The sequence below is a fragment of the Sceloporus undulatus genome, chromosome 6 (genome assembly GCF_019175285.1).
Source record: "Sceloporus undulatus isolate JIND9_A2432 ecotype Alabama chromosome 6, SceUnd_v1.1, whole genome shotgun sequence".
Lineage (NCBI taxonomy): Eukaryota > Metazoa > Chordata > Lepidosauria > Squamata > Phrynosomatidae > Sceloporus > Sceloporus undulatus.
The window spans coordinates 67,207,139-67,234,046 of NC_056527.1; the positions used below are offsets into that span (position 1 = coordinate 67,207,139).

Here is a 26,908-nt window from a genome sequence, read left to right on the forward strand (position 1 = left end):
TTATTATTATTATTATTATTATTATTATTATTATTATTATTATTATTATTATTATTTCCCATCTTCCTCTCAGTACAGAGACTCAAGGCAGCTTACAAAATTAAAACAGTCCAAGTTAAAACATTATAAAGTATGCAAAATACAAGTTTTAAACAAATTAAACAGTTCAAACCAGGGGTAGGCAACCTGCGGCCCGCAGGCCGGATGCGGCCCGGCAAGGCCTTGGGACCGGCCCCAGCCCGGTCCTGCCGCCGATTGCTGCCGGAGCCTTTGGCCTATCAGGAGGAGGCGGGTGGGGGGGGCAAGCGGCGGGCAAGGGGGGCAAGCGGTGAGCAAGAGGGGCAATTGTCTATAGAAGCTTCAGAAACATGCATTTATATTTTTTTAAAAAATAAAAATCAGCAAATTTTTTCGCGTGTCCTCCATTTTTTAAAAAAAGTGTCCTCCATTTGAAAATTTTGTCGTACATTTGTCCTGGTTTATTTATTTAATTTTTTATAAATTATTTAATTATTTATTTGTTGGCTTCGGCCCCCCAGTTGTCTGAGGGACAGCAACCTGGCCCCCGGCTCAAAAAGGTTGCCTACCCCTGGTTCAAACAGTTTAAAACTCTTTTAAAAAACCCCAGCATCCATGACCTGTGAAAGCCTGGCGGCATAAAAATGTCTTTACCTGCCACCAGAAGGACAGCAGGGATTGAGCCATCCTGGCATTCCTAGGGAGGGAGTTCTAGAGCTTGGGAGCAGCTACTGAAAAGGCTCTTTCTCTTGTTCTCACCAAACACACTTGAGGGGGTAAGTGGGACAGAGAGAAGGGCCTCTCTCAATGATCTCAGTACTCTGGTGGCCTTGTACAGGGAGATACGGTCCTTCAAATAGCCTGGACTTATAGGGCAAAAGCAGCATTTTCAGTTGTGTCTGGAAACAGACTGGCAGCCAATGGAGCTGTTGCAACAAGGGAGTTGTATGCTTCCTGTAGCCAGCTCCAGTTAACGGCTGTAACTCTTTAAACCAGCTGAAGTTTCTGAGTACTTTTCAAAGGCAGCCCCCCATAGAGCACATTACAGTAACCCAGACAGGATATAACCAAGGTATGTACCACCGTCGCTAGCCAGATCTGACTTTTCCAGGAATGGGCGCAGTTGGCACATGGGTTTTAGCTGTGCAAAGGCACTCCTGGTCACCATTTGATACCTGGGCTTCCAGGCTCAGCGCTGAATCCAGAAGTACCCACAAACTACAAATCTGAGTTTTCCGTCTGAATCCCTATTCCCGGGTCTGTCTTTAGACTGACCAGGAGCACCTTTGTCTTGTCTGGATTAAGCTTCACTTTGTTTGCCCTCATCCAATACATTACAGTAGCCAGACACTGGTTTAGGACAGAAACAGCTTCCTTGTAATTACGTGGAAAAGAGTGATAGAGCTGAGTATCATCCGCATACAGGTGACACCTTACTCCAAAACTCTGGATGACCTCTCTCAGCAGTTTCATATAGATGTTAAAAAGCATAGGGGACAGGACTGAGCCCTGAGGGACCCCACATGCCAACAGCCAAGGAGTCGAACAACCCCCCCCCCCCAGCACCACTTTCTGGGAATGCCCCTCCAGGAAAGAGCAAAGCCACTGCAGAACAGTACCTCCAAGCCCCACCCCAGAGAGGTGGTTCAGAAGGATACCATGGTCGATGGTATCGAAAGCCGCTGAAAGGTCCAGTAGAGCCAACAAGAACTCACCTCCCATCCAATTCCCTGTGCAGGTCATCCACCAAGGCAACCAAAGCTATTTCTGTCCCATAACCAGGCCCAAAACCAGACTGACATGGATATAGATAATCCATCTCATCCAAGAATGCCTGGAGTTGGGAAGCCACCACACGCTCCAACACCTTGCCCAAAAATGGAAGATTGGAGACTGTAATTATCTAGTAAAGTGGGATCCATGGAAGGCGTGTTGGGACCCTGCCTTGCAGTACAGAGGTATTAATCACTTCCCTCCACCAGTCCTCCTCTGGTCTGTTTAATAAGCCAGGAAGGGCAAGGGTCTACTATACAGGTAGTGGCTCTCACCTTTCCAAGGATCCTGTCCCCATCATCAGGCTGCACAAATTGAAAAGTAACCATCAATACAGGACAAGCAGAAGCCAAGGTTACATCCACTGACATTGGATGTAGTCAGAGTGAATCCGAACGATTTTATCAGCAAAATGGTGAGCAAATTCTTCACAGCGAGCTGTTGATTGTCTTACATTCTCCTCAGGACCAGATCGTAACAGATCCTTAACCACTTGAAACAGCTCAACTGAGTAGTTCTGTGCAGCTCCAATAGTTTTAGTTAAAAAAGCCTTTTTTTGCTGCCTTTATTGCTTCGACAGGACCACCAGCCAAGGCAGCAGGAAACCCCAAGAGCCATCAGGAATCCCTCCATATTCATAAGCCTCCTGGGAAGGGCCATCTTAATGGGTCTCCCATCCCTGCAGAGGCTCTGAGTTCCAGCAAGTCTAAACCTGACCAGAAAGTGATCTGTAGAAAGCTCCTCCATTCTCAGATCACCAGCACCCCCCCTCTGTACAGAACACAAGGTCTAGGGTGTGCCCGGCAGCATGAGTGGGGTCAGATACCACTTGGGACAGCCCCATGGTTGCCATAGTGGTAATGAAGTCCTGAACCACTCCCAACAGAGTAGTCTCACAACGGATGTTGAAGTCCCCCAGCAATATAAGCCGAGGAGACTCCAATACCACCTGAGATATCAGCCTAGCTAGCTCTAGCAAGGAGACTGTTGTGCAGTGGGGTAGACCAACAGAACCCCTAATCTGTCCCAGCTGCCCACCTTTAAACAAACACATTCAAACCCTGTAGACTGAGGGATAGGACGCCTGGTCAGGGGGATATTATTCTGATCGACCACTGCAACTCCACCCCCCAGGTCTTGCCTACCTCTGCACAGAGAATCCTGGTGGGCAAACTGGGCGAGATTAACCCCCCCCCCCCAGCCTCATCCAACAAGGTCTCTGTAATACAGGCCAGGTCAGCTTGTTCTTCCAGGATCAAGTTCTGAATGGCAGCTCTTTTACCATTCACTGACCTGGCATTCAGCAGGATCAGGCTTTTTTGCCGGGGAAAATATATAGGCATCTATTTGTTTTTGTGACTCTTCATTCAGACAGCACTAAACATGTGGAAAATTGCTGAAAATGGCAAGTGGACCTAGCAAAATGGGGGTAACTATCTTTAAAATTATAAGTCACTTGAAGACATTGGCAGCTTTTATATCTCCTATAAAATAGCCGCTGGCCTACAGCTCCTATTTACATATCATGGCTAAGAGTCATTGGCAAATCTATCACCCACTAATCTCTCTAATTCTTTTAGATGGAAAGCCATCTAAGCAACTGGACATCACCAATACTAAATTATATATATTTTTATAGATGGTGTGATTTTCTTCTGTTTTCTGCCCTGCAGCTACTGTTACTGGTAATCAATAGATGTAGGAGGGTGTGCTGGAGTATGTGTACATATGAACTACATTTCCATGAAATTTGAATAAAACCATACATGAACAATCCATACTTAAGGTTTAAATTTGGGGTGAAGAAAAGGTAACAAAAATTGCTTATTGGAAAGTGAAGCAAAAACGGGAAGGATCTGAGCTAGGTTTAAAGCTATTACACCTTTAACAAAGAAGCTTCTTTTTACAAAGGGTATTTACACTTTCCCAGTCCTCTTTTCCTCATCTTCTGTCTCACTACAGAAATTTTTAGCAGAATCAACATTGAGAGGATGGTGAAAGAGAGCTGAAGAAACACAGGTGTTTGGGGTCAGGCTGCAGTAGTGTCTCAGCAGTAAATAAGGCAATAACACTGTTCTGGTAAAGAGTGGGATTTCTACATCAACTGATCCTACTATAACTGTTGAGCCTACTTGAAACATCCAAGGCAAATAGCAGCTGTGTCCAAATCTCTTACTGAGCAGGAGAGACAAGGGGAGAGCAGATAAGCCTGCCTCACCAAGTAGCCTCAACATGTTTAAAAAGATTAGATCTATAAGCTTGGCCAACAATATGGAAATCATAAGAAAAATGGAAGCTGATGAAATGGGGGTGGGGGTGGAATGCCCTTAGATACATTTTGGAAGATGGTCTCTAGAAAGTTCAAATGTTTTTGTTTACTTACGCAAGGCTTACCTGATGTGGTTGTTTCATTTCACACATGCACATTGTTAGCGTTTAATGAAAAGTTTCTTTTTCTGTTGTACAAAACGATCCCTATTCTTTCCATGTTATTTCTGTTTCTGGTACCAAATTTTTGGTTAAAGAAATAATATCTAGGAATACATCTACTTTGCTAACTGAGATATACCTGTACTATGAAAGAGACTGACAACTACCAAGTAAGATTTTTGCAATTAGGAGGTTTTAATTTGTAGCTAATTATCAACCAATTTCAGAGCTGTTAAATGTGTTTTTTCCTCCAACGAATGAACTTACACCCCCAAATAAGCATTTGGTTAGAGACTACAAAATCAAAAAAAGGAGTGCATTCTTTTGATAAAAATGTATTGATAGCATTCTTTGACAATATACCTCTTCTTGATATAATTAATAACTGATTTCCAAGGGCTTTAAAAATCACACAGACCCCACAACCAGCTTCTGGTTCTTCTTTTCAAATACCAGTGTTATCAGCTTCTCTTATGTGGCTGATTTCCTACTGTTCTGCTACAAAATTAAGAATCTTCCTTTTGATGAATGTTCATCCAGCTGATTAGAAAATTGCTTCACAAACAGAATCTTTAAGTAAAAAGCCAATCAGAATAGATGCTGCATAGCATAACATAATGTAAGAAGAGCCTTCTTGCATCAGAGCAAAGACCGATCTAGTCTAATGTGTCGTTTCCAGCAGTGATAAGGCATCTGCCAGCCGCAAGGTGGTAACTCAACAGTCCTGCTATTCTTTGTCCTCCCTCATGTCCAGCAACTGTTGTTATACAAAGCTACATTGAAACACTGTATTTCTTAAAAGTGGCATTTAGTTTTACGCATATACACATTTTGAAGACTTCACCCTAAATTCTGGTAATTTGTTTAGGAAAGCTGGAGGTAGATTCCCAATAGAAAACATGTCAGTATGGAATAGATGGTACATCTATTCCCAGATATGAGTACGAATGTATCATATCCTAAGCAAATGTGTTTCATTTCTCAGACCACTGATCTGGTCTGAAACAACAGAGGAATCAGAGAGAAAGGGCCAGACTTGCACTGGCCTACTGATCAGGGAGACTTTCTTAGGCAGTCTGGCTTCCTTCTTTGATAGGAAGCAGATGATCTTTCCACCTTGAAGTCACAGATTCAAGGCTTGCAGCTCTTAAGCATGCAGAGTGATTTCAAGCTAATTTAATTTCAGTTCTGAAATACACTGAAAAGCTAAGTTCTGAGGTTTCTTGGAGAGTGGTGGAGTCTCCTTCCTTGGAGGTCTTTAAACAGAGGCTGGATGGCCATCTGTCAGGTATGCTTTGATTGAGATTTCCTGCATGGCAGGGGTTTGGACTGGATGGCCCTCTTCCAACTCTAGGATTCTATGATTCTAGTAATGCATGTTGGTTAGTCCCAACATTGACTCAAAACCCATTGAATCAATTGTTGAAAGGTGAGTCAACACACAGGTAAATCCTACTTTTCAATGGGTTTACTCTAGTTTGTGATTAACAATAGGTTTGTCTGCACAAGATTCCAGTGAACTTCATTTCATTCTAAAAGGAACAACAAGCAAATCCAAACACTAAAGTTACCAGGTAATTTGACCTATGGTAACATTACTTCAGGATAGTAGCATGTTATACTAGGACTCTGGGAGACCAGGGTTCAAATTCCTGCTCAGCAATGGAAACCCACAAGCCACACTCTCTCAGCCTCAGAGAAACCTCTTCTGAAAAGATCTTGTCAAGAAAATCCAGTGATAGGTTCACCATGGGGTCATCACAACTTGGAAATGACTTTAGGGCAACAACGTTATCCACAAGATTCGGCTATAACTTAATCTCCAACTATGAAACCCACCCTGTCAAGTTAGTCTCCTTATAGATTTTTCCTCTAGCCCTCCAGCATAAATCTGTCAACATGTTGTTCCACCTCTAGCTGTGATTATCTCTCTATTTTAAGAGGAAATTAATAAACCTTGACTGTTAGCTGTGGAAAAATTGTATTCTGTCTTGCTACATATGATGTTCTAGATGAAAAAAAGTACTCATACAGTATCAATTGACTGTAGGTAGGGCTATAATAAACAAACTAAATAAGCAAGAAGGCTCAGTGATACTGTCCTGCAGTCTTGTGTTTCTAAATGATTCCCTACAGCTAGCTTTCATCTATTCTCACACTGATTTTACAGGCTGAACATGATGAATACGCTGATAGAAAAACCTGAAGATGAACGACTTTCACTTAAGATTTATAGTGTCACCTGCTAAACTGAAAAGAAATTTGTTTCAAGAAAGTAAGATTTAGAAGCTGACATATACCTGTATTTCCATATTTAGATGGACTATTCCTATTTTTCCCCACAGCTAAATTTCTACACCATTGACTTTATTTTTTTTAAAAGCATGCTCTGTCTAAATGTCCTCCCCTTATAATTTGATAAAAATATCAAACTTCAGATCTGTATTTTATTCTTTAACTTTATTCAGAGTATATTTTATAGAAGGAGGCAGTATTTGAGCCTGATATCCTATGGATAGAAGAGTTATCTTCTAGGAAACTACGTAGTTATGTTTTCCACCTAAAATAGTATAGCACAATGTTGTAAAAGGTGCTGACAGACATACTGCCTGGAAAAGGATATGAAAATAAAGTGACCCCTTGGAATCCATTGAGGTTTGGTTACAGGACCCTTGTGACTACCAAAACCCCTGGATGCTGAAGTTCCATTATACACAATGCAACAGAAAAATGCTGTCCCTTATATAATATGGCAACATCAAGGTTTGCTATTTGGAACTTTTTGGGGAATATTTTCAAAGCATTTTTGATTGAATCTGTGGATACAGAATCTGTGTATATAGAGGGCTGACTGTATTATTCTTGCAAATTGCTTCCAGATTCATTGTGCTGTGGGTTTCATGTGAATTTGAACCCAGGTTTCTCAGGCCAAGTGGAATATGCGATCTACTACTATTATGCTCTAGCAAAACATGTCTATGCCTTTCACCCCTCATAAGTGGTGAATAATCTCTATTAACTGTTCTTGCATATTATTATCCAAAACAAAACATTTTCATTCTTTTCCTCGTACTTTGACCTCAATACCATCATCTTCCTGGCATTACCACTACTGGTAATGGGTGTTCAGATAGCAATCCAGTGGTTCTTTAAGCTGTGATATCCATGTTTCTTATTATTCCCTCATTGACTCATAGTGCCTAAAGTCTCTTTTGCATGTGCATTTTTTAGTTTATTGCTCCACAGCAATAATTCTCTTCTCCTCCATTTAATTTAATTTAATGTTTTTAGCCACTCTGAGAGATCATTAGAATGACAAGTAGAGGGGTATAGAATATACACAATTGTTCTCATCTTTGATGGCAATGGGAGCCTTGATAAACTGTCATATTGAGATACCCCAGCAAAAAATGGCCAGCTGCCCCAAGGTTTTTCACCTTTTTGCCTGTAAATGCTTTTTGAAACAAACAAGCACACAACCCTCCCCCCAAAAAACTCGGAACAAAACAAATCAAAACAAAAACAAAAACTGAAATATGACTAAAACACTGGTAATCCTGGCCATCAGGGAGATTTTTTTTAAAAAAATCTTCATTCTAATGTCTGAGAACAAAAATAAGTAAATTCACTTGATTAGCGGCTAGTGAATTAAATGGCAATGAAAATTCAAAATAGAAGTACATATGCATAATTGTAACAAAGCATTTATTTATGTGGAATTTATTTCTCTGTTTAATCTCTGTTCCTCAACATGCTATGCATGTTTTCTCCCTTTTCAGTGGCTTATATATGCCTGCTTCCATAGTATGGAAATAACATGATACACTATAAGCAACAAAGTTACCTGTAATGCATTATTTTGGGGAGGTAATAGAGATATAACAACTCCTTCAAGCAAAACCAGGTAATGTCACTCTTCCCTACTTCCCATGAGTAATATCTAACTTTTTCTTGTTTTTTGCGGTGGGTGGCTAAAAATTCATATATTAGACCATCTTAATAGTTTTTTAAAGATGGTTTTTTTTAAAGGAACTAAGGGGCTGTACAGATTGGCAGAAAGGGGTGGCACCAACTAAACGGCGCGGCCTTCGGGAGGCCTAAAAAGAACCCGCTCCCAGCCACCTGTGGGGTGCCATTAGCGTGCTTGTGTGTGACGATGACATCAATGTGGTGCTGTTTGAGTGCTGCGCTGCGAGGATGTCATCATTGCATGCCATGTGGATGGGGGTGTGGCAAGATGGCAGAGCAGCAAGTGTGGAAGCCCAGCCCTACCTAGCCTTAATTTCGGACCCAGGCTGGCACAAAGCACCCATCAGTTCTGGGCCTAAAAGTGGCAGAAAGCAACAAGTAATTTAATGTACAGTGGAGCCTCTCCTTACACAGAACCCCCCTGCATAAGGCAAAATGGGCTTATGCTTGCCCCATTCATTTGATTGCAGTGTGGCTTCCACGTAAAGTGGAAGCCGTGTATGGTGCACCTGCGTATGTAGTGGGCGCACTGTACTACTAAATATTTCTATTTTTAACATTTATGATAATGAGTTATACAATAAATTACAGGTTGAGTCTCTCTTATCCGAAATGCCTGGGACCAGCAGTGTTTTGGGGTTTTTTTGGGGGGAGGGGGGGAGATTGGTGGAATATTTACTGATACATATGGTTTATTATTAGAGACAGCATAGTGTAGTAGTTTGAGCATTGCATTATGAATCTGGAGAACAGGGCTCAAATCTTGGCTCAGCCATGGAACCCTACTGGGTAATCTTGGGCAAATCTCTCTCTCTCAGCCTCCAAGGATGGCAATGGCAAGCCACCTCTGAAGAAACCTGCCAAGAAAACCCTGTGATAGGTTCACCGTAAGGTTGCCATAAATCGGAAACGACTTGAAGGCACACAACAACAACATCAACAATGTTTATTATGAAGAGTTGGTCGCTCTGGAAATGGAGTAACTTACAATTGCCCCAAGGTTACAGGGCTGGTTCACTGATATTTCTACTCAATGATACAGGGGGGCTAACTGGACTATTATTTACAGGGGAGTCTGTACAGACAGGGAGCAGGGTAGGAATTGATGAGTGGGCAGGCAGGGGAGGAATCAGGGTGGCATATAAAGAATGACATGAGACCCAAGTCTAAACATGGAATTCATTTATGTTTCGTATACACCTTATACACATAGCCTGAAAGTAACTTTGTACACAATATTTTTTTAAAAATCGTGCATAAAAAATGTTTGTGTTTACTGGACCATCAGAAAGCAAAAGTGTCACTATTTCAGCCACCCATGAAAAAAGTTTTGGGTCTTAGAGCATTTTGGGTTTTGGAATTCTGGATAAGGGAGACTCAACCAGTACTTTTAAAAGTAACATTCAGCATCTCATTATTTTACACACAGGTGCGGAGCTGTGTTCGCAGAGTGACTCACATCTTTTCAGGAAATATGTGTCAGGAAAATAAACAGTGAGTCATAGCTCTATATTCTCAGCTGCAAAGAGTTCTTTTATTTATTATGTATGATTTGAGTTATTTAACAATGAAAATGAGGCAGTGTGTTTTAAGAGTACAACAAATGAGCAACTGTGCATTGTCAAATTTTCTACTGACCTACATTCTTGGGCCTTGTTTCAGCAATGTTTTTGCAGTGATCTAAAGGAGCTGATTTCCTGAGCATTTCATGACAGAATTGGACAGAAGATGACTAGCAGAGATACAAGGACTTTCTTCAGCCAAACTGGGGCTTCATTTACTATATTTTCATAGCCATGTTTCTACTTAAAAATTCTCCATTCCACTTCTACAATATAAGGAAGCTACTAGATCAGGTTTAGTGATGTGGCAAAAGGAACAGATGTCAGGCTGAAATGATATAAAGTGCAGTATTTCATCTGGAAAGAGGTGCAAAGAGAAAAATTTTGGTCTGTAGACATTCAAATGCTCATCAGCCTCTAACCTTTACCAGTTCCCTAGTACAACAGCAGGACAGGTAAGAAATTTGTTGGACCTGATGTTCTTGGCAGATGTTGACTGCCAACATATCTGGGATTCAGAATAGTTGAAATCTCCCATTATTACTAACTCTCTCCTTTTTGAATGTGCACTCATCTCCTCCAGGAAGGCATCATCCATATTCTCAGTCAGACTTTTGAAAAAATTCAGGAAGCTTTGGAAAACTGACTTTTTATAAGGAAAGAGTTGTTAATTATAGGGTGTTATGAGTGTGGTGATGGTGATGTGTGCCTTCAACTTGTTTCCAATTTATGGCTACCCTGAGGTCAACTTATCATGGAGTTTTCTTGATAAGTTTTGGTCGGGGGGTGGGTGGGTTGCCATTGCCTTCTTCTGAGGCTGACAGTGTGTGATGTGCCCAAGTTCACCCAGTGGATCTCATGGCTGAGCTGGGATTTGAACTCTGGTCTTAGTCCAGTGGCCAAACCCCTACACCACACTGGTTCTCATATAGTGTGTTGTACTGTATTTATTTCTTGCTTTTTACATGGATAAGATCTGGATGGTTTAGTTTAAACTGAATAGATTCTATAGATTCTTTATAGTGCCTTTAGAGCAGTGGTTCCCAAACTTGGGTCCTTCAGATGTTCTTGACTTCACCTCCCTGAATTCCTGACTGTTGGCCAAGCTGGCTACGATTTCTGGGAGCTGAAGTCTAAAACACCCGAAGAATCAAAGTTTGGGAACCACTGTTATAGAGGAATTTTGTACAGTGCTCCTCCTGAACAAAACCATCATTACGATCACATCCACTAGCATATTTGAACAGGTAAACTACAGATTTAAGTGATTCTGGAGACTGTAGATTCATTTTTCTATAAATCAATAGGAATGTGATAAATCAAAACATATGTTAAGTTTCATTGATTTAATGGGTATACTGTAGCTGGCACTAACAATTGGATTTAGGCCCAAATGTTTAACTTTCTAATTGATTCAGTTCTCAATATAGAAGAGCTGTAAACAAACCCATTCATAAGCTGTCTAGTTAGGCCATTATATAGAGAAGGCAGAGGGCTGGAAACAGGAAACTGCCTTGTATAGAATTGATCCATGTAGCTAAGTGTTGTCAACATGGCCTGGAAGTGACTTCCAAGGGTTTCAGGCAGCATTTTTTCCATTGATGCCTGAAGATATCAGGGACTAAATCTGGGACTGAAAAGTAGGGCAGTTTGAGCAACTTAAGGCATCTTTGTGCACATTCACTTCCAACTGAATGCATGTCCATTGGGGAAAGGGTGTGTCTGTCCTTCACCTAGAGATGTTAATTTCTTGCAGTATGAATGGTGGAGAAGAATTGTGAAGAATGTAAACTCTTGTTCATGAGCATATACACTAAACTTTTAAAAAGGCATTGCTAAAAGGCAGAATTAGTTATTTTATGGCAATACTTCAAAAGAATCACAACAAAAATATGTATTATTCTATACTGAAAAGGTATCCCAATGAAGGTTTCCAAAAAGAAATAGGAACTTCTATTTAGCAAGAGATAGATTCTGTCCCTATTAAATGGGAACAATTGGAGCATAGGTGTGTATTATACAGTTCAAACCAAAACATTTCATTTTGACTAATAAAAGAAATAGCTGTTGAATCAAATTCAAGATTAGAATTGAATCATAAGAGGTTGCCTATATAACATATCTTGTCACTGTAACATTTTGCTTGTGCATTTTTTTGCATTGAGAAAATCACTTTAGAGCAATCTGGCTTCTACTGTCTAAGAAACAAGTTTTTATGAATTTTAAGAGATCACCAAATATACTTGCTAGGGAAGAAAAAAGCACATCAAAACTTGGTTAGGCATTTGCCTTTGTATGCAGTTTCTGCCTGAAAAGTGTAAATGGGGGGTGGGGTGGGTACTACTCTCTCTCTCTATATATATATATACCACACTTTTTTAAAAAGTCCATCTTGAGCTGACATTCATTGATTTATGCAGTTAGATATGTAATCAAGTAATCTAGCTTCATTTAGTATTATCGCTGGAGGGAGAGTGCATAGATTTCAGTTTTTATTACTATTCTCATCAACGTTTATTTCTTTATTTAGATTTGATATTCCATTCTCTCCTTAAGGTTCAGGGTACATTGTTTTTAATTCATTTATTTATTTATAAAATATGTTTCCTTTGCATACTAGTTTGACACTAGCCAAAGTATGCACAGACCCCTCTTTCCTAGCAATTATATTTGATAAGATATTTATATTCAAGAAAACCCAGTTATTTGAAGGCATTAACTCATGCAGTAGAGAGGGGGCTTGCTTATGATCCCACCTGAGCACACAAGCCTCCTTGCTTGTAGCACTCCAACTATGGAGTTCCCCAAGATCTTCAGGGGAATTGCTACTCTCACTCTCCCCACCTGCACAAGCATGTTTGGTGGGAACATGAGAAGTGTTCTTAGTGGTTGCTTCTGAACTATGGAACATCCTAGTCCTTAACTTCGTTTTATCCCTAGTTCCTAAATTTGTGTGCATATATTCCCTCTAGAAAGATGGATGATCCATCAGTAGCAATAGTGGGTACTGACAGCAGGTGATATTTTGGGAAAGGGGCACTTTGTGCTATATGGCCATACTGAATTTTAAGAAAGTACTAGTAATTTGTGTGAAGTTTTTCTTCATTGTGATTGGCATAAAGGGGCAAAGCCAGATTGCACTAGGATTCACAAACGATCCATTTCTGAGCTGAGGCATATTCTGTTCAGCCAAATATGTGCTCAGAAAAGAAAAAAAAGTGCTGCTATCTCATTCATAAGAAGCAAGGACAGGTAAGTTTCTGGAGATAAAACAGGCCAATGGAGGAGAACTGGGAAGACATCTTGCAGCTGTTTATCCTTCTGGTTTACCATCCAACCAACACATTTCTGTCTGCTATAGCTGAACTCCATTAGATCAAAAAGTGCTGCTGAGTAATGCCAGGTTAGTGACAGGGAAGAACATTTCCACACACAAAAGTGATTTTCCAAGGCCTTTGTTCACAAGCAACCATAATTAAGACTGGAGTTGCCACTTCATTTCCATACATAAAGGATTTTGAATTTGAATTGACATTCTCACATACCAGTGGCATATATGTGTCTGCCCCTGACTTCCACGCCACCATACTCCCTCGGAGTGTAGTGGAGTCTCCTTCCTTGCAGCTCTTTTAAGCATGTAGAGTAATTTCAAGCTAATTTAATTTAAATTCTGAAATACACTGAAAAGCTAAGTTCTGAGGTTTCTCGGAGAGTGGTGGAGTCTCCCTCCTTGGAGGTCTTTAAACAGAGGCTGGATGGCCATCCATTGGGTATGCTTTGATTGAGAGTTCCTTCATGGTAGGGGGTTGGGCTGGATGGCCCTTGTGATATCTTCCAACTATGATTCTATGGATCTGAGGAAGTAGACTTTAGTCTGCAAAAACTCATGTTGCTAAGTTCTTTCTTTCAGTTAGTCTCAAAGGTGATACAAGATCTCGCTACATCCTGGGAAGAACTTTGTGATCCAAGACCTTTATCCTGAACAAGAATGCTGACTGCACTTGTATACATGAAACCTCATTAACAACATGAACTACAAAAAAGAGGGCTTATCGGCTTAATCCAGTTGTGCCTACCAAGTTTCCAGTTGCAGCAACAGGCAAGTTCTGATGGGCAGGGAGTAAGAGTTGCTATGACCTATTATGATGGCATACCCCTACTGAGGTATCCTATCTGACAGTCTCCAATGTCTGAATACATACACCTGAGTACAAACAAGATAGGATTGGGATTCTGCTGGGGTACTGTCCAGTCTGCTGCTCAAGTGCCTTCCTGCTTGAGCTGCTGGAGGTGATCTCAAAGGTGGTGTTGATCTTCCCCAAATTTATTACAGCGCGGGATTTTAACATCCATCCTAAGGCACCTGCATCAGCTCATGATTTCATGGCTTCCATGTCAACCACTGGCAGCATGTCTCAATATCTACCCCTACATATATAGCAGTCCTTCACTCCTCCTCCTCCTCCTCCCCCTTTTTTAAAGTTCTAATGTCACATTTAGTACATATACTTACAGAAACAAACTAAACAAACATGCAATGCAACTATATAAACATAGAATAACCATTAATTACAGAAGAGAAAAGAAGAAAAAAGCCTAACCTCTATTCTCTCCATCCTATTAAAAGTGCTTTCTGATTTTCTCTGTGTTAACTTAAATATAGTTTTATCCTCTCTAAGGTACATCTATCATATCTTTCATTTCTCCCTATGGTGCAATTTTTTTTATTTTCTATATATCAAATACTACAATTTCTCTGTCTATTCTTCATTGCTTTACATAGTCTTCCATCTTCCTAGGAAGGTTTCCAATGATTTTTTTTTTACTAAATTTAATAACTTATCCCTTTCTGCGAGATCCATTAGTTTTTCTATGCATTCTGAGGTATTTGGAATCTTATTGTTTTTCCAGTATTTCATGTATTTATATTCTCTCTCAGTTTTCTCTTCCAAATCTATCATACTTAGTAAAAATAATTCCAGGCTAAATATTATTTCTGTTTTCAAAAATGTTTACATCTTTGTTTGCTGTAGCCAAGTAATTTTTAACCACGTCCACCATGTAAGATAGAAGGATTCTAGCAGGTCACATTCCTGCTCTGGTTTTGGCTGGCCACAATGAGAGTTTTCGGTGGATGGAGCAGTTTAAAATAACTCCTTTGTCATGGACAGATCACTACTAGGTAAAATTTAGATTTGCAGGGAGTCCTAACCTCTGCAGGAGTGAGGCACTCATTACAATGGTCCATCTTCAGAGACTAATTGATCCAGAAGGATTCCTGAATGCTCTAGGGGATCTTTCAGCTCCTAGAATTGGTGATTCTGTTGATACATGGCTGATTTGTGAAACAGGGAGGCAATTGCTCCCAAGCATCCTTTATTTGGGTGCAGGGCACAGACTCTGGTTTTCTGAGGAGCTCAGGGCAATGAAGCATTTGAGTAGATGATTAGACGGAAGGTGGAGAAAGATTTGGGACAAGTCCTATCAAGTATGAATTAGGGCCAACTTTAGAGCCTACTCTGCAGCCGTGAGTATTCTTTGCTTCCTCTATTACATCAGCTCAATCTTGTCCAGATTTTTGGGGTAGTTAAAGAGTCGTAACCTCCTAGACTTCAGATTGCTGATGAGTAGACCTCAGAAAAGTGTTGCAATGAATTTACTGAATACTTTGATGAGAAAATTGCTCAGATCAGTTCTGACTCCACATTGAAGGTATAGTCTTGGGAGGTAACTGAGACATGTACTTGTCCTGTTTTGACAGGTGAGTTTCAGTTTGTTCAACATGATGATGTGGTCATGTTGCTTAGAGAGATTAGGTTAGCCACCTGTCCATCCTGGCTAATTAAAGCTGCCAGAGGAAGACTGGCCAGTTGGGTGGTGGAGGTTGTAAATGTGTGTTTGAAAGAAAGCTCTATTCCTATCTCTCTAAACAAAGCAACTGTAAGATCTATGTGGGAAAAAAACTTTGTTAGGCTCCACCTCCCTAGATAACGATGGCCACACTAATAAGGTATTAGTGTGAGTGGCAACACAACTCCAGGCTTTCTTGGATGAAATGGATTATCTGGATCCATTCCAATATGGGACTAAGTGAAAGAAAGAAGTTGGCAGCATGAGCTTTTGTAGACTTCAGTCTACCTCCTCAGATGCTTTTGGTGGATGCCTCCACCAAAAGCATCTGAGGAAGTAGCCTGAAGTCTATGAAAGCTCATGCTGCCAACTTCTTTCTTTCAGTTAGTTTCAAAGGTGCTACAAGGTCTCTCTACATACTGATTCTACAGACTATATCATACCGCCTAAGCAGTGTCTAAGCGGTTTACAACTGTAAGCTAATTTGCCCCCAACAATCTGGGTACTCATTTTAGCGACGTCAGAAGGATGCAGGTCTGAGTCAAGCTTGAGCCCTTTTGCTGGTTTTGAACTCGCAACCTTGTGGTTTTGAGTGAGTGGCTGCAGTACAGGCATTTAACCACTGCGCCACCAGGGCTCCTGTTGCACTGTATAAGTAAAGTAATATCATGAGTACCCACTGGGCTTAATTACACACCACACTTCCCTTTCAAAAGCAGCAAACTGGAGATCTACATCAGTGTTGCAATTCACGTGCAAATCTGTCTTAAATGTGCATCTATATGCACAACTTGCTCCCTCCAACTTCCCCACCTCTAGAGATTAAATAATAATATTCTGAAATCTGCTGCCTATTTGGAATAATCTGTCTGAAGCATGGATTATGAAGAGAATGAAGAACCGAAAATCCTGGATATCTCACCCACAGCTTTTTCATAACTAAGAAATGAGATGGGAAGTTAGGTTCTTATTTTGCCTTTTTGCTTTTCATATTATCAACAACCCATTTATTTCTACAACTCCCTCAACCGCCAACCATATATTCATCCAGAAGTGAGAAATAAATGAATTATAACAAGCAGTTCAAGGCAAAAGGGAGACTTTTAATAATCTATATTGCTCTATTATTTGCCTGTCAATTTTACGGTTTATAAAGTATGAGATTTAGGCCTTAGAAACTTGCTCTCCTGGAAGAGTAATGTATTTGGGAGACCTCAACAAAATTTCTACTGAAAACCTTCTGTTTAAGAGACAAACACATTTCTTTCTGTGATGCTGCATGTTGAAATATAATTATTCCATTTTCCTCCACACATCCCATCCTATGATTGGAAATATAATAAAAAAACACACTTTATGTCTCTTCTTTTTTTCTACCTCCAATTTAGAAACATACAAAGGTCCTCCTAGGAACCCTCTCCACTTTGATAAATGTGTTGGGAAATAGTAGGATGGTTCTCTTGGCCAGATCTCAGAGGCTAAACATCTCACAAAACTACAAATCCCAGAATTCCATAGTATTGAGCCAAGCCAGTTTAAGAGGTGTCAATCAGGATTATTTCTGCAGTGCAGAAATCCAGTCCCTTTCCCCCACACAACACTTCAGTATCACATAGAGCTTTTTAAAAATTATTTCTACGCACCCATACGAGAAACAAAATGTCTCACTTACCGAGGTTCCATTTAAGGCCTGTTGTAGTAACACAATCACAGGCATTCCCAACAGGAATGAGACCACACCATTTGCCTTCTAGCCCTGTATTTACATTCAATTTGTGCTTTCCCTGCAACATAAAAAGGACTTTGGTTTAGTTTACAGTGATCAGAAAACAGGTGTGCAACATATTTTTAGGGAAACCAGGAACACAAACAAGATTATCTGAGATTTTAAAGTATGATATGGAGCACTATGGATTAAATCTAGTTGATAGTTCCAGCTACAGCAAATCCACTGAATCCACTGAATTTAAATAACTGTTTTAAATTATCAGCGATTCTGAATGGGACTAACAACTGGATTTACTCATGTACATCTAATGCTTTACGCCTATTCAGACTTTAAGATGAAACAGAGCTTTCTACTCTCTTGATTAACTCAGAACACTGTTGATTCCTGATGAAATCTTAATACATTGCTCTAGACTGTGATCTCCAAACATTCTACATCCTTTGGCACAGATCAAAGTAACTTAGGTCCACCAGTCACAAAATAGTAGTTCAGGGAGAGAGAGTAACAAAATGGTGTCAGAGTCAGAATTTGGCATAACAGGCAATTACTGATATGGTTTTGGATCCTGTCTGGAAGCTTCTTCTTCTTCTTCTTCTTTTTTTTTTTTTTGCTATAGTGATTTCTCTTTAGCATGGAGTTTCAGAAGTTATTTTTCCTCAAGTGCATATATAGGAACTGTGTGCTTCCATGCAGTGGGATTATTAACTGTGGTGTCATCTGGAGCAGCTGCATGTCCACTGCATGGAAGCACACAGTTCCTATATATGCACTTGAGGAAAAATAACTTCTGAAACTTACATTTTTTGTTGACCAGGTCACTATTTAATACATAGTTAGCAGGAATACTGTGAATATCACTTATCTTTATTTCAGCAAAGCATTTGATAAGCCCCCCAATATTTTGATTAGAAAACTGATTAAATGTGGAACAGATGAGAATGCTATCAGATAGATCCATAACTGGTTGGAAAACCATGCTCAAAGAACTGTAATCAATGGCTGCACTTCAAGCTGGAAGAAGGTCTTGTGTGGAGTGCCTCAGGGTTCTGTTCTATGGCTATTACTCTGCAACATTTTTTTCACAATGACTTAGATGAGAGAGAGAGTGGAGGGAATCCTTATCAGATTTGCACATGACAGAAAACTGGGAGGGTTGGTTAACACATTGGAAGATGGGAATAGAATTCAAAAGGACCTAGAAAACTAAAAAATGGCTAGAAATTATTAAAATGAAATTCAATAGAGACAAAATCAAAATTTTATATTTGGGCCACAAGACCCAAATGCACACTTCTAGGGTGGGCAATACATGGCTCAGTAGTACTACATGCAAAACTGTTGGGATGATTGTTGATCATACACTAAACATGAGCCAGCAGTGTAACAGCAAAGAAAGTAAATGATATTTTAGCCTGAATTAACAGAAGCATTGTTTCCAAGTTGAGTGAAGTAATAATCCCACAATATTCTGTATGGGTCAAGTCTCATCTGGAATACTGTGTTCAGTTTTGAGTGCCTCATTTTAAGAGGGATATAGATAAGGTGGAGCAGGTTCAGAAAGGGCAACAAGGATTACAAGAGACATGGAGAACAAAACATACAGTATGAGAAAAGATAGAAGGAGATGGGCTTTTTGGTCTTAGTGAAGAGAAGGAGGGGGCATGTCTGTTACTCCAGGGGATACGATCAGGTCTAATGGTTTAAAGTTACAGGGGAGTAGATTTAAATGGAACATTAAAAGGAATTTCATGACATTAAGAGTGGTTACAAATGAAACCAATTGCCCAGAAAGGTGATGGGATCTTCTTCTCCAGACATCTTGATAGAGGCTGGAGACCTACCTGCTGAGGATGCTTTAGCTAGAGATCCTGCATTGAGCATTGGGTTGGACTTGACAGTCCATGAGGCTCAATAGTATAATTCTGTGGTTTTAGAGGTAAAATGACTCAGCCACTGCACTTCAGGAAGAATCTGCTTATTCAGAGGCTGTAAGCAGAGACCCTTTATATTATTTCTTCCTTCCATCACTTGCCTTTCATACTATTTTTGCTGCTCTCCATTCTCTTTTGTTTTGGTTCAAACTGACACCTCCCAAACTCATCTAAGGAGCATAAAAAAGGAAATGCCAAAAAAAACCTGTGTGCCTTAAGATTCGAAGGACTACTTCATCTTGCTGTACCACCTTCTGCTAAGAACCACTGGAACAGAGGTGCCACCCTCACTGACCCTGAAAACAACATCACACACACACATACATACACACAACACTAAACCAGAACATCAACCCACACAGTCCCAAACCTGTAAAAGCACTCCTACATAACTAAGGCTCAGCACACATGATTATCATTTTTCACATTTATTAACTATGGATATTTCCAGCCAATGGTCAAAATGACATCAGGTCTCCTAAATGACTAACGACAACTGTGTAGCTCAGAACATATCCCAGGATCAATAATCCTATTGTTATTAATTCCCACTCTTCACACTTGAAGTGTTCATGTCAGGGATTTAGCTTCTGGTGGGGAAAATCCCGCATATAAGAATTCTGCCCCTTCCAATGAATTAGTCCTTCAGTCCCAACATTTCTAGCATTGCAATAACTTAAAATTTCCGTTGGCCACCGAGAAATAGTTTAGGTATCCATAGCAAAGGAGTAGACAAACTTACCAGGGGAGGCAAACACAGCAAATATAAGAGTTCTAGATGTTAAGAGCTTTCAGCGTCTCACTCTCTGCAAGACTACAATTTGTAAACTAAAGGAAAATGTCATGGGGAAGCAGAATAATTATTTCAGGGCAATGTCTTATTTTTCCCATCTCCTGTAGGTATATCCCTGGTTCACAGGTATGTCACCACCCCAACCCACTTCTCACTGATGGGAAATCTTACCATTAATAAAACCAAAATCTGCCTACAGGAGTTTCAAAAAAGTGTAGATCCAAATCTCAAAAACAGCACATTATTTTCCCTTGAAGAAAACATTTTAGCTGAATTTATTTATTTTTAGCACTGGATTTTAAAGACACCTCCCCCCCCAAAATGTATTTTGTTCTTTGAGTATTTTAAATTTCTTCCACTGCTTCCAAACAAGATGACACCTTGGTTTAAAACAAGGTCTTCTTTTAGGATTTATTATAAATTATACTAAAATTTTAGATTTACTGATTACATATTCCTCCATATTGCCTTGAGATTAGAACATTTCTGAGCATGCCATATGGATTTATGTAAACAGCTCTTTAATATTGCTCAGGGTTTAAAAAAATATTATTGCAGTGTTGTTTTAAAGCTTTTTATTTTACTGCTGCAAAAGACATCTCTTGCATGATATTTCTTGCAATAGAAAACTCATTAAAATTATGCATGGTTGAAAATATAGAAAAAATATTAGTTTCTATTGTGCATTTTAGGACTATTGCATTGCAAAGACAATGATTTGTAACGGGGATGGCAAACTGATGAAAAATTTGTTCTTTCTGACAGATTTTGTCAGAGTTTGATGTTTCATATGAAACAGGGTGTCTTCGTTTTCTTCCATTTAGAAATGAAAACATACAGCTGTCCTTCTAAAATAAATGGATATTTCACTGTGTTTTTGGGAAGTATGTAACACATTAACTATGTAATATCTACTACCCAGTGTGATAGACAGGACTAATTTCTAGTTTTTATGTGCTGATTCTGCCCTCACAGACATGAAACTCATCTAACTCTCAAAAACTGTGGAACCCAACCACTTTGAACAAAAAGAGGATGCTGTCTGTTGTTCCAGATACCTTAATATTCCCCACACCAAGAATGAACACAATTAAATTACATGATATGGAATTTTATACTACAGTGGTACCTCGGGATACGAAATACCCAGGTTACGAAATTTTCGGGATACGAAAAAATCCCATAGGGAATTATTGTTTCGGGTTACGAATGTTTTTTCGGGTTACGAAAAAACTTTTGGTGCTTTTTTCGGCTTTTTCGCACGGAATCGCGGCTTTTCCCCATTAGCGCCTATGGCAATTCGGCTTACGAAGGCTTTTCGGGTTACGAAAGCGGCCGCGTTACGAATTAATTTCGTAACCCGAGGCACCACTGTATATAAACACATGCATTGCATTGTGTTTCCTAAATAGCTGTTTCCAAAGAATGGCTTACCAAGCAATCTGCCACTATGGGTGATTTGTTGAAACCACATTGGATCAAGACCTGATAATTCTTAGAGCAAAAATGATGAAATTAAGAATAATCACAACTGGAAATAGACTATACAGTATTGTTTTCCTTAAAACCATGAACAGGAAACTGCTTGCATATATACACACACAGGAAATACAAAGTAACTACTAGGACAAGGGAAAATCTGAACTGAAATTTTTACAAGTAAAAGAATGACATGTGCCATTTCATTAAGCCATAGCAGAGGGAGAGAAAGGAACCAGGCCTACTCTTCAGGTTCTCCTGAAAGACAAGTTCTCCATTGGGCTTCTCTTATCTCTGAACATATACTATTCAGGATGTTTAGCATGAGAACTTTGTAACTTTAAAAGTAAATGATTGTTTTCTTCCTTTCTCCATTATCCTTTCTCCTTTTGCGAGATGTCTTTTAGGCTTAAAATTGGCGGGCCAGGACAATCTTATTTGTTACTGATCTTATGTAAGCTGCTCTGGGAGCTATTTTAGCTAAAGAAGGATGGGGTGAAATGCTTCAAACAAATATTTAGCTCACAGCAGTACTGCTTAGACAATGGCTGGGAGCAAAATTATTTCTTAGGCTCTCATAAGGGGTTTGTGAGTGCTCCTGGGAATTTATAGCACTTTTCCTTTCATGCCGTATCACAGGTTGGTTTTGAAAACCCTCCTCAGTTTGCTGAGTATTTTTCCAGGGGTACAAGGGGATGCTGCAGGACAAAAACAAGCCTCAAATATCTTCAGGCTCAAGGAACTGATTTCATAGTTCTTTGGATTCTGCATCAAGTTTCTCATTCAACTTTGTAAAAAAGTTGTGCAACATAAGCATTAGTTTGAGTAGCAAAGGAATTGCTTCATTAAGACAACAACTGCAACAGCACTGGTTCCTTTTCATGTGCTAATTAGGACTTGCATCTGGGTAAGCATGCAAAGAACTTGGCTTCATATGTACTGCAGAGATGGACAAAATATTGCTGTATGGTTTACACAGAAGGTATTTGATCAGCCAAAAATGGTACTGTCAACTGGATGGTCATATGATGTAAAAATGGTCAGGTGGTTTTTGAAACACTAATAGAACAATGAAAAATCTTCCCTGGATATATTACTTGTGCTAATTGTAAAAGAAAGTTATAGTGAATCAACATGCAAATAATTTATGTAGGGAGTGCATTTTGGCTTTTATCATGGAACAGCAGAGTGAGCCTATAGTTATAATTCAAAGAAATAAAAAGCAAAACCAACTGTGCAAACATACATATACATGTATGAAAGTCTACTGTGTATACAGCGTCACCAAAATAACAACAACCATTGGGACTTCAAAGGTAGCAGAATAGGAGGGAAAACTCATAGGAAGAAAATCAATTCATTTGAGATGTGGTGCTGGAGAAGAATTCTGCAAATACTGTGGATTGATAAAAGGACAAATGGATGGTCCTAGAGAAAAATTAAGCCTGAGCTCTCCCTAGAAGTAAAATGACTAAACTGAGTTTGTCAAACATTGGCCATATCATGAGAAGAAATAACTCATTAGAAAAGGCAATAATGTTTGGTAAAGAGGGAAAAAATAGGTAAAGAGGAAAATCACATAGCAGATGGATAGATTCAAGCGGGGAATAGATTCATGCTATGTAATCCTGGGAACTGTAGTTTATTGTGGCACCAGAGATCTCTGACAGAGAAGCCTAAATGTCTCAAAAAACTACGATACCCAGAATTCCCTAGCACTGAGTCAGGATAGTTAAAGTGGTCTCAAACTGGATTATTTTTGCAGTGTGTTTTATACTTTGGAGGTCTCTCATTGAAAGGGTTGCAATAGGTTGAAGTTGACCTGAAGGCAGTTAATATTAAAGGTAGTTCAAGTTCAAGAATAAACTTGAATAAAGGTAATTCTGCTAAGACAACTTCAGCCAAATTCTTCAAGTACAGTGGACCCTTGTTATATGCTGGGGTTTGGTTCCAAGATCCCCCGTGGATAATAAAATCTGTGTATGCTCAAGTTCCATTGAATATAATGACACAGCATTTCCTTATAAAAAATGGAAAATCAAGATTTGATATTTGAAATTTATACTTTTTTTGAATATTTTCAAACCATGGATGCTTGAATCCATGTATAAAAAAATCAGTGTATGAGAAGGACTGACTGTACTATTAGTAGAGTGGCAGCAGAAAATATTTGACAATATTTCACTATGTTCAAATAATGGACAGCCAACTAACAATTTTTACTATGTATTGATCAAGGTGCGCATACCGTATATACTTGACTATAAGTCGATCTCATGTATAAGTCGAGGTCAAGTTTTGGAGTCAAAATTATGGATTTTGATATGACCCTTGGATAAGTCGAAGGTAAAACTTAGGGGCATGTAACAAAGGATCTAAATAATGAAGCAAAGGAAAACAATGCCAAAGAACCTGCAAAATTATGGCAGGCATAACTGTTTTAACTCATACTAAAAGCTGGATGGAAGAGAGAGTAGAGGGAGGTCTGTGCTTCTAGGACAGATTGTACTCTTGCCTTATACCAGGGGATCGTTCCCTTTTTAATAGGGGTTAAAGTATAATATTTACATTTGACCCATGGATAAGTCAACCTGGGATTTTTGGGTTAATTTTTGACTAAAATTTCTAGACTTATACATGAGTATAGACATTATATAATTATCTTAAGGGAACTGTGAACCCATCAATAGTAAATGTTATGTTACATTATGTAATACAGCTGTCATCTACACATATAAATGGAATAGTGATGGAAATACTTCCACCTGATAGATCAGTGATGGAGAACCTTTTGCAGACCAAGTGCCCAAACTGCAACCTGGACCCCACTTATTTATTGCAAAGTGCCACGTCCCTCTGGCTTTCTATTAAGAAACTCTGGCAAACTCTGTGCTAGGGCAATAGCATGTGTGCCCACAGAGAGGGCTCTGAGTGCCACCTCTGGCACGCGTGCCATAGGTTCGCCATCACTGTGATAGATGTTTTCAAATCATCACTACTCATTAAAGAAAGAGGACATATGTAAGTTGAGCTTCTGACACTGGGCATTGTCCTCTTCTGAGCCCTCCTGATGTCAGCATCACCACAGCTTTTTGCTTACTCAAAAGTTGGCAAAAACCAAGTGCTTCAGAGAATGTGTTGTTATCGAAAGGGTCATAAAGGTGATTTCTGCCAGCAACCTGTAGGTGTTTGTAGAGCAGACAGAAATTCCTTACAACAAATAAATAACATTACAGTCCAAAGACTGTATGTTAAACATGTACAATATGCAACTGCTAAATTCATGGAAATATGAGAAACCTTGTGGTTTCCACTGGACAAAATCTTCAAATTATATTTCATCAATCATTTATACTTAATCAAAAGTACTTAAGTGAAATTTCTGTAATATTTATTTAAGGCAGCTGAAACAAGCCCTTTGGCCTTTCATATGTCTTTTCCATGGCATTTGTTATCCAAAATGAATCATCCAGGATGTCTTACTTAGAAGAACTTCTTCATATTGGGTTTATCATTCCTCTCAAACTCCAAAGTGAAAAATCACAAAAATCTCCACAATAGACCCTGGTTTAGAGCTATGTGGAAGCAGCAATTTGGTGAGCATGGACTGTCCAGCACTCAGTTTTCTTCCTCATGACGTACTTGTATAAGCAAGCATCACAGTGTACCATCTAAATACATTTCTGCAAATATAAAATTTTAGTTGAACCCATGTGAGTCAATGCTAAGGCTTCAAACTTTAAAAGGAAAAAAATAATAAAGCCAAGGTGGTTTAACTATTCTCTTTAATGCTTTAGTTGACTGCAAAGTTGAGAATCTGAACAGAGCTTTAACATTTTAGCTTCTGAATCTAAGTGTGACCATAGTTTAATTAATGCTCCTGTTGATAAAAATCATGTTATATGGCATGGCTGCATTGATTTTTATCTTATTAAACCATTTCTGAAAAAAACTTTGATCAATCAGAAAAATTGATCCAGCTCTTTTTCCATTTTCATTTCATGTCTGGTGATGGAAAATGAAGATCAATGTTTAAATTTAGCCTTATGAGGGAAATATCTGAAGGGTTTCATTTTTTTTTAAATAAAAGACTCATCCAAAACAAATCTGAGATTTTCACACTGTTTTGTGTGTATGACTTAATATTTATTTATTTTTGTGTTCACATTAATGTACTGTTTTGATTAATAAACTCTTAAAAATACAGTAGAGCTTATTTTGTCCATAGCGACTAACAACATACTACAGAACTGAAATATGAAGAAACAAACCTGGTGGCAACTGAACCAAGATTTAAGTTCATAACTCATTCACTTCATAGTGGCAGGAAATCCAATGGGGAAAAATGGGTTTGGAGGATTTCTTCATAAAACTGTACCCTTGAATATGATCTTTTCTAAATATCACTGAACAGAAATAGAAATAACTCATACTGAGCTTCTGGGTTTTTGATAATGTATATAGGACTCCAAACACTAATGTGAATGCATAATATGCTTGCCTCCTGTAGTTTGAACTAACCATCAAAGAAGCATCCAAACTTTTCTGTTTAAATTCTCTCTAATGAGACCTTCTTATGGCTTGGTTTTACTAAAATTGTAAAACTGGATTTTGACTGTTGTGCATCCAAGTGCATGTGGGGGGTTCACAAGATTGACTGTTCCTTATGCCTTCCCCAGCACTGCATATAGAAACTAGATATTAGATGACTGATCAGGCTAGAGTATTTTTCTCATCACCTAGTTTTCCTGTAGAAAAAAACGTTCTGCTCTGGTGCCACAACGAACTACAGTTTCCAGAATTCCATAGCATTGAACAAGGGCACTTAAAGCAGTATCAAACCAGATTATTTCTGCAGTGTGGATACAGCCACAGTTAGTCTTAAAGGTGCTACAAGATCCCTCTGCATACTTTATTTTGCCGTTTAATATAAGAAACGCTATTTTACTACGTTATTATATATAATAAGACTTGAACATCTGCAGATTTTGATATCCACAGGGGGTCCTGGAACAAAACAAACAAACAACAAACAGCTTCATTTATATACCGCTTCATACTGAACTAACAGTGTCTAAGCGGTTTACAACTGTAAGCTAATTGCCCCCAACAATCTGGGTACTCATTTTAGCGACCTCAGAAGGATTCTACTGATGAGAGGTCTGACACAAAGAAAAATCTGCATTACTAAAGGAAATAAAAATCAGATAATTTATAATGCAGGACTAAAAAACTGTTTAGAGAAAAGCATACCAGTCCAAAATAGAATTATGCAGATATTAGCTTTGATTACTTTTATTGCATTTAATTTCAAGCAAAAGAGTATGCAATTGCTGGTACTTTTAGCATAATGATATTAAGATCTGTACTAATA

The 26,908-nt window shown here is 39.0% G+C and overlaps 1 protein-coding gene across 3 annotated transcripts in view; it reads right to left on the reverse strand.

Annotated features, from left to right (window-relative positions):
* TPK1 (thiamin pyrophosphokinase 1) overlaps positions 1-26,908 on the reverse strand; it is a 376,531-nt gene that overhangs the window by 107,227 nt on the left and 242,396 nt on the right. For all 3 annotated transcript variants that reach the window (XM_042476582.1, XM_042476580.1, XM_042476581.1), the window contains exon 8: positions 17,275-17,386. In XM_042476582.1, the coding sequence (XP_042332516.1) occupies positions 17,275-17,386 (112 nt within the window). The remainder of the gene's footprint in view (positions 1-17,274; positions 17,387-26,908) is intronic.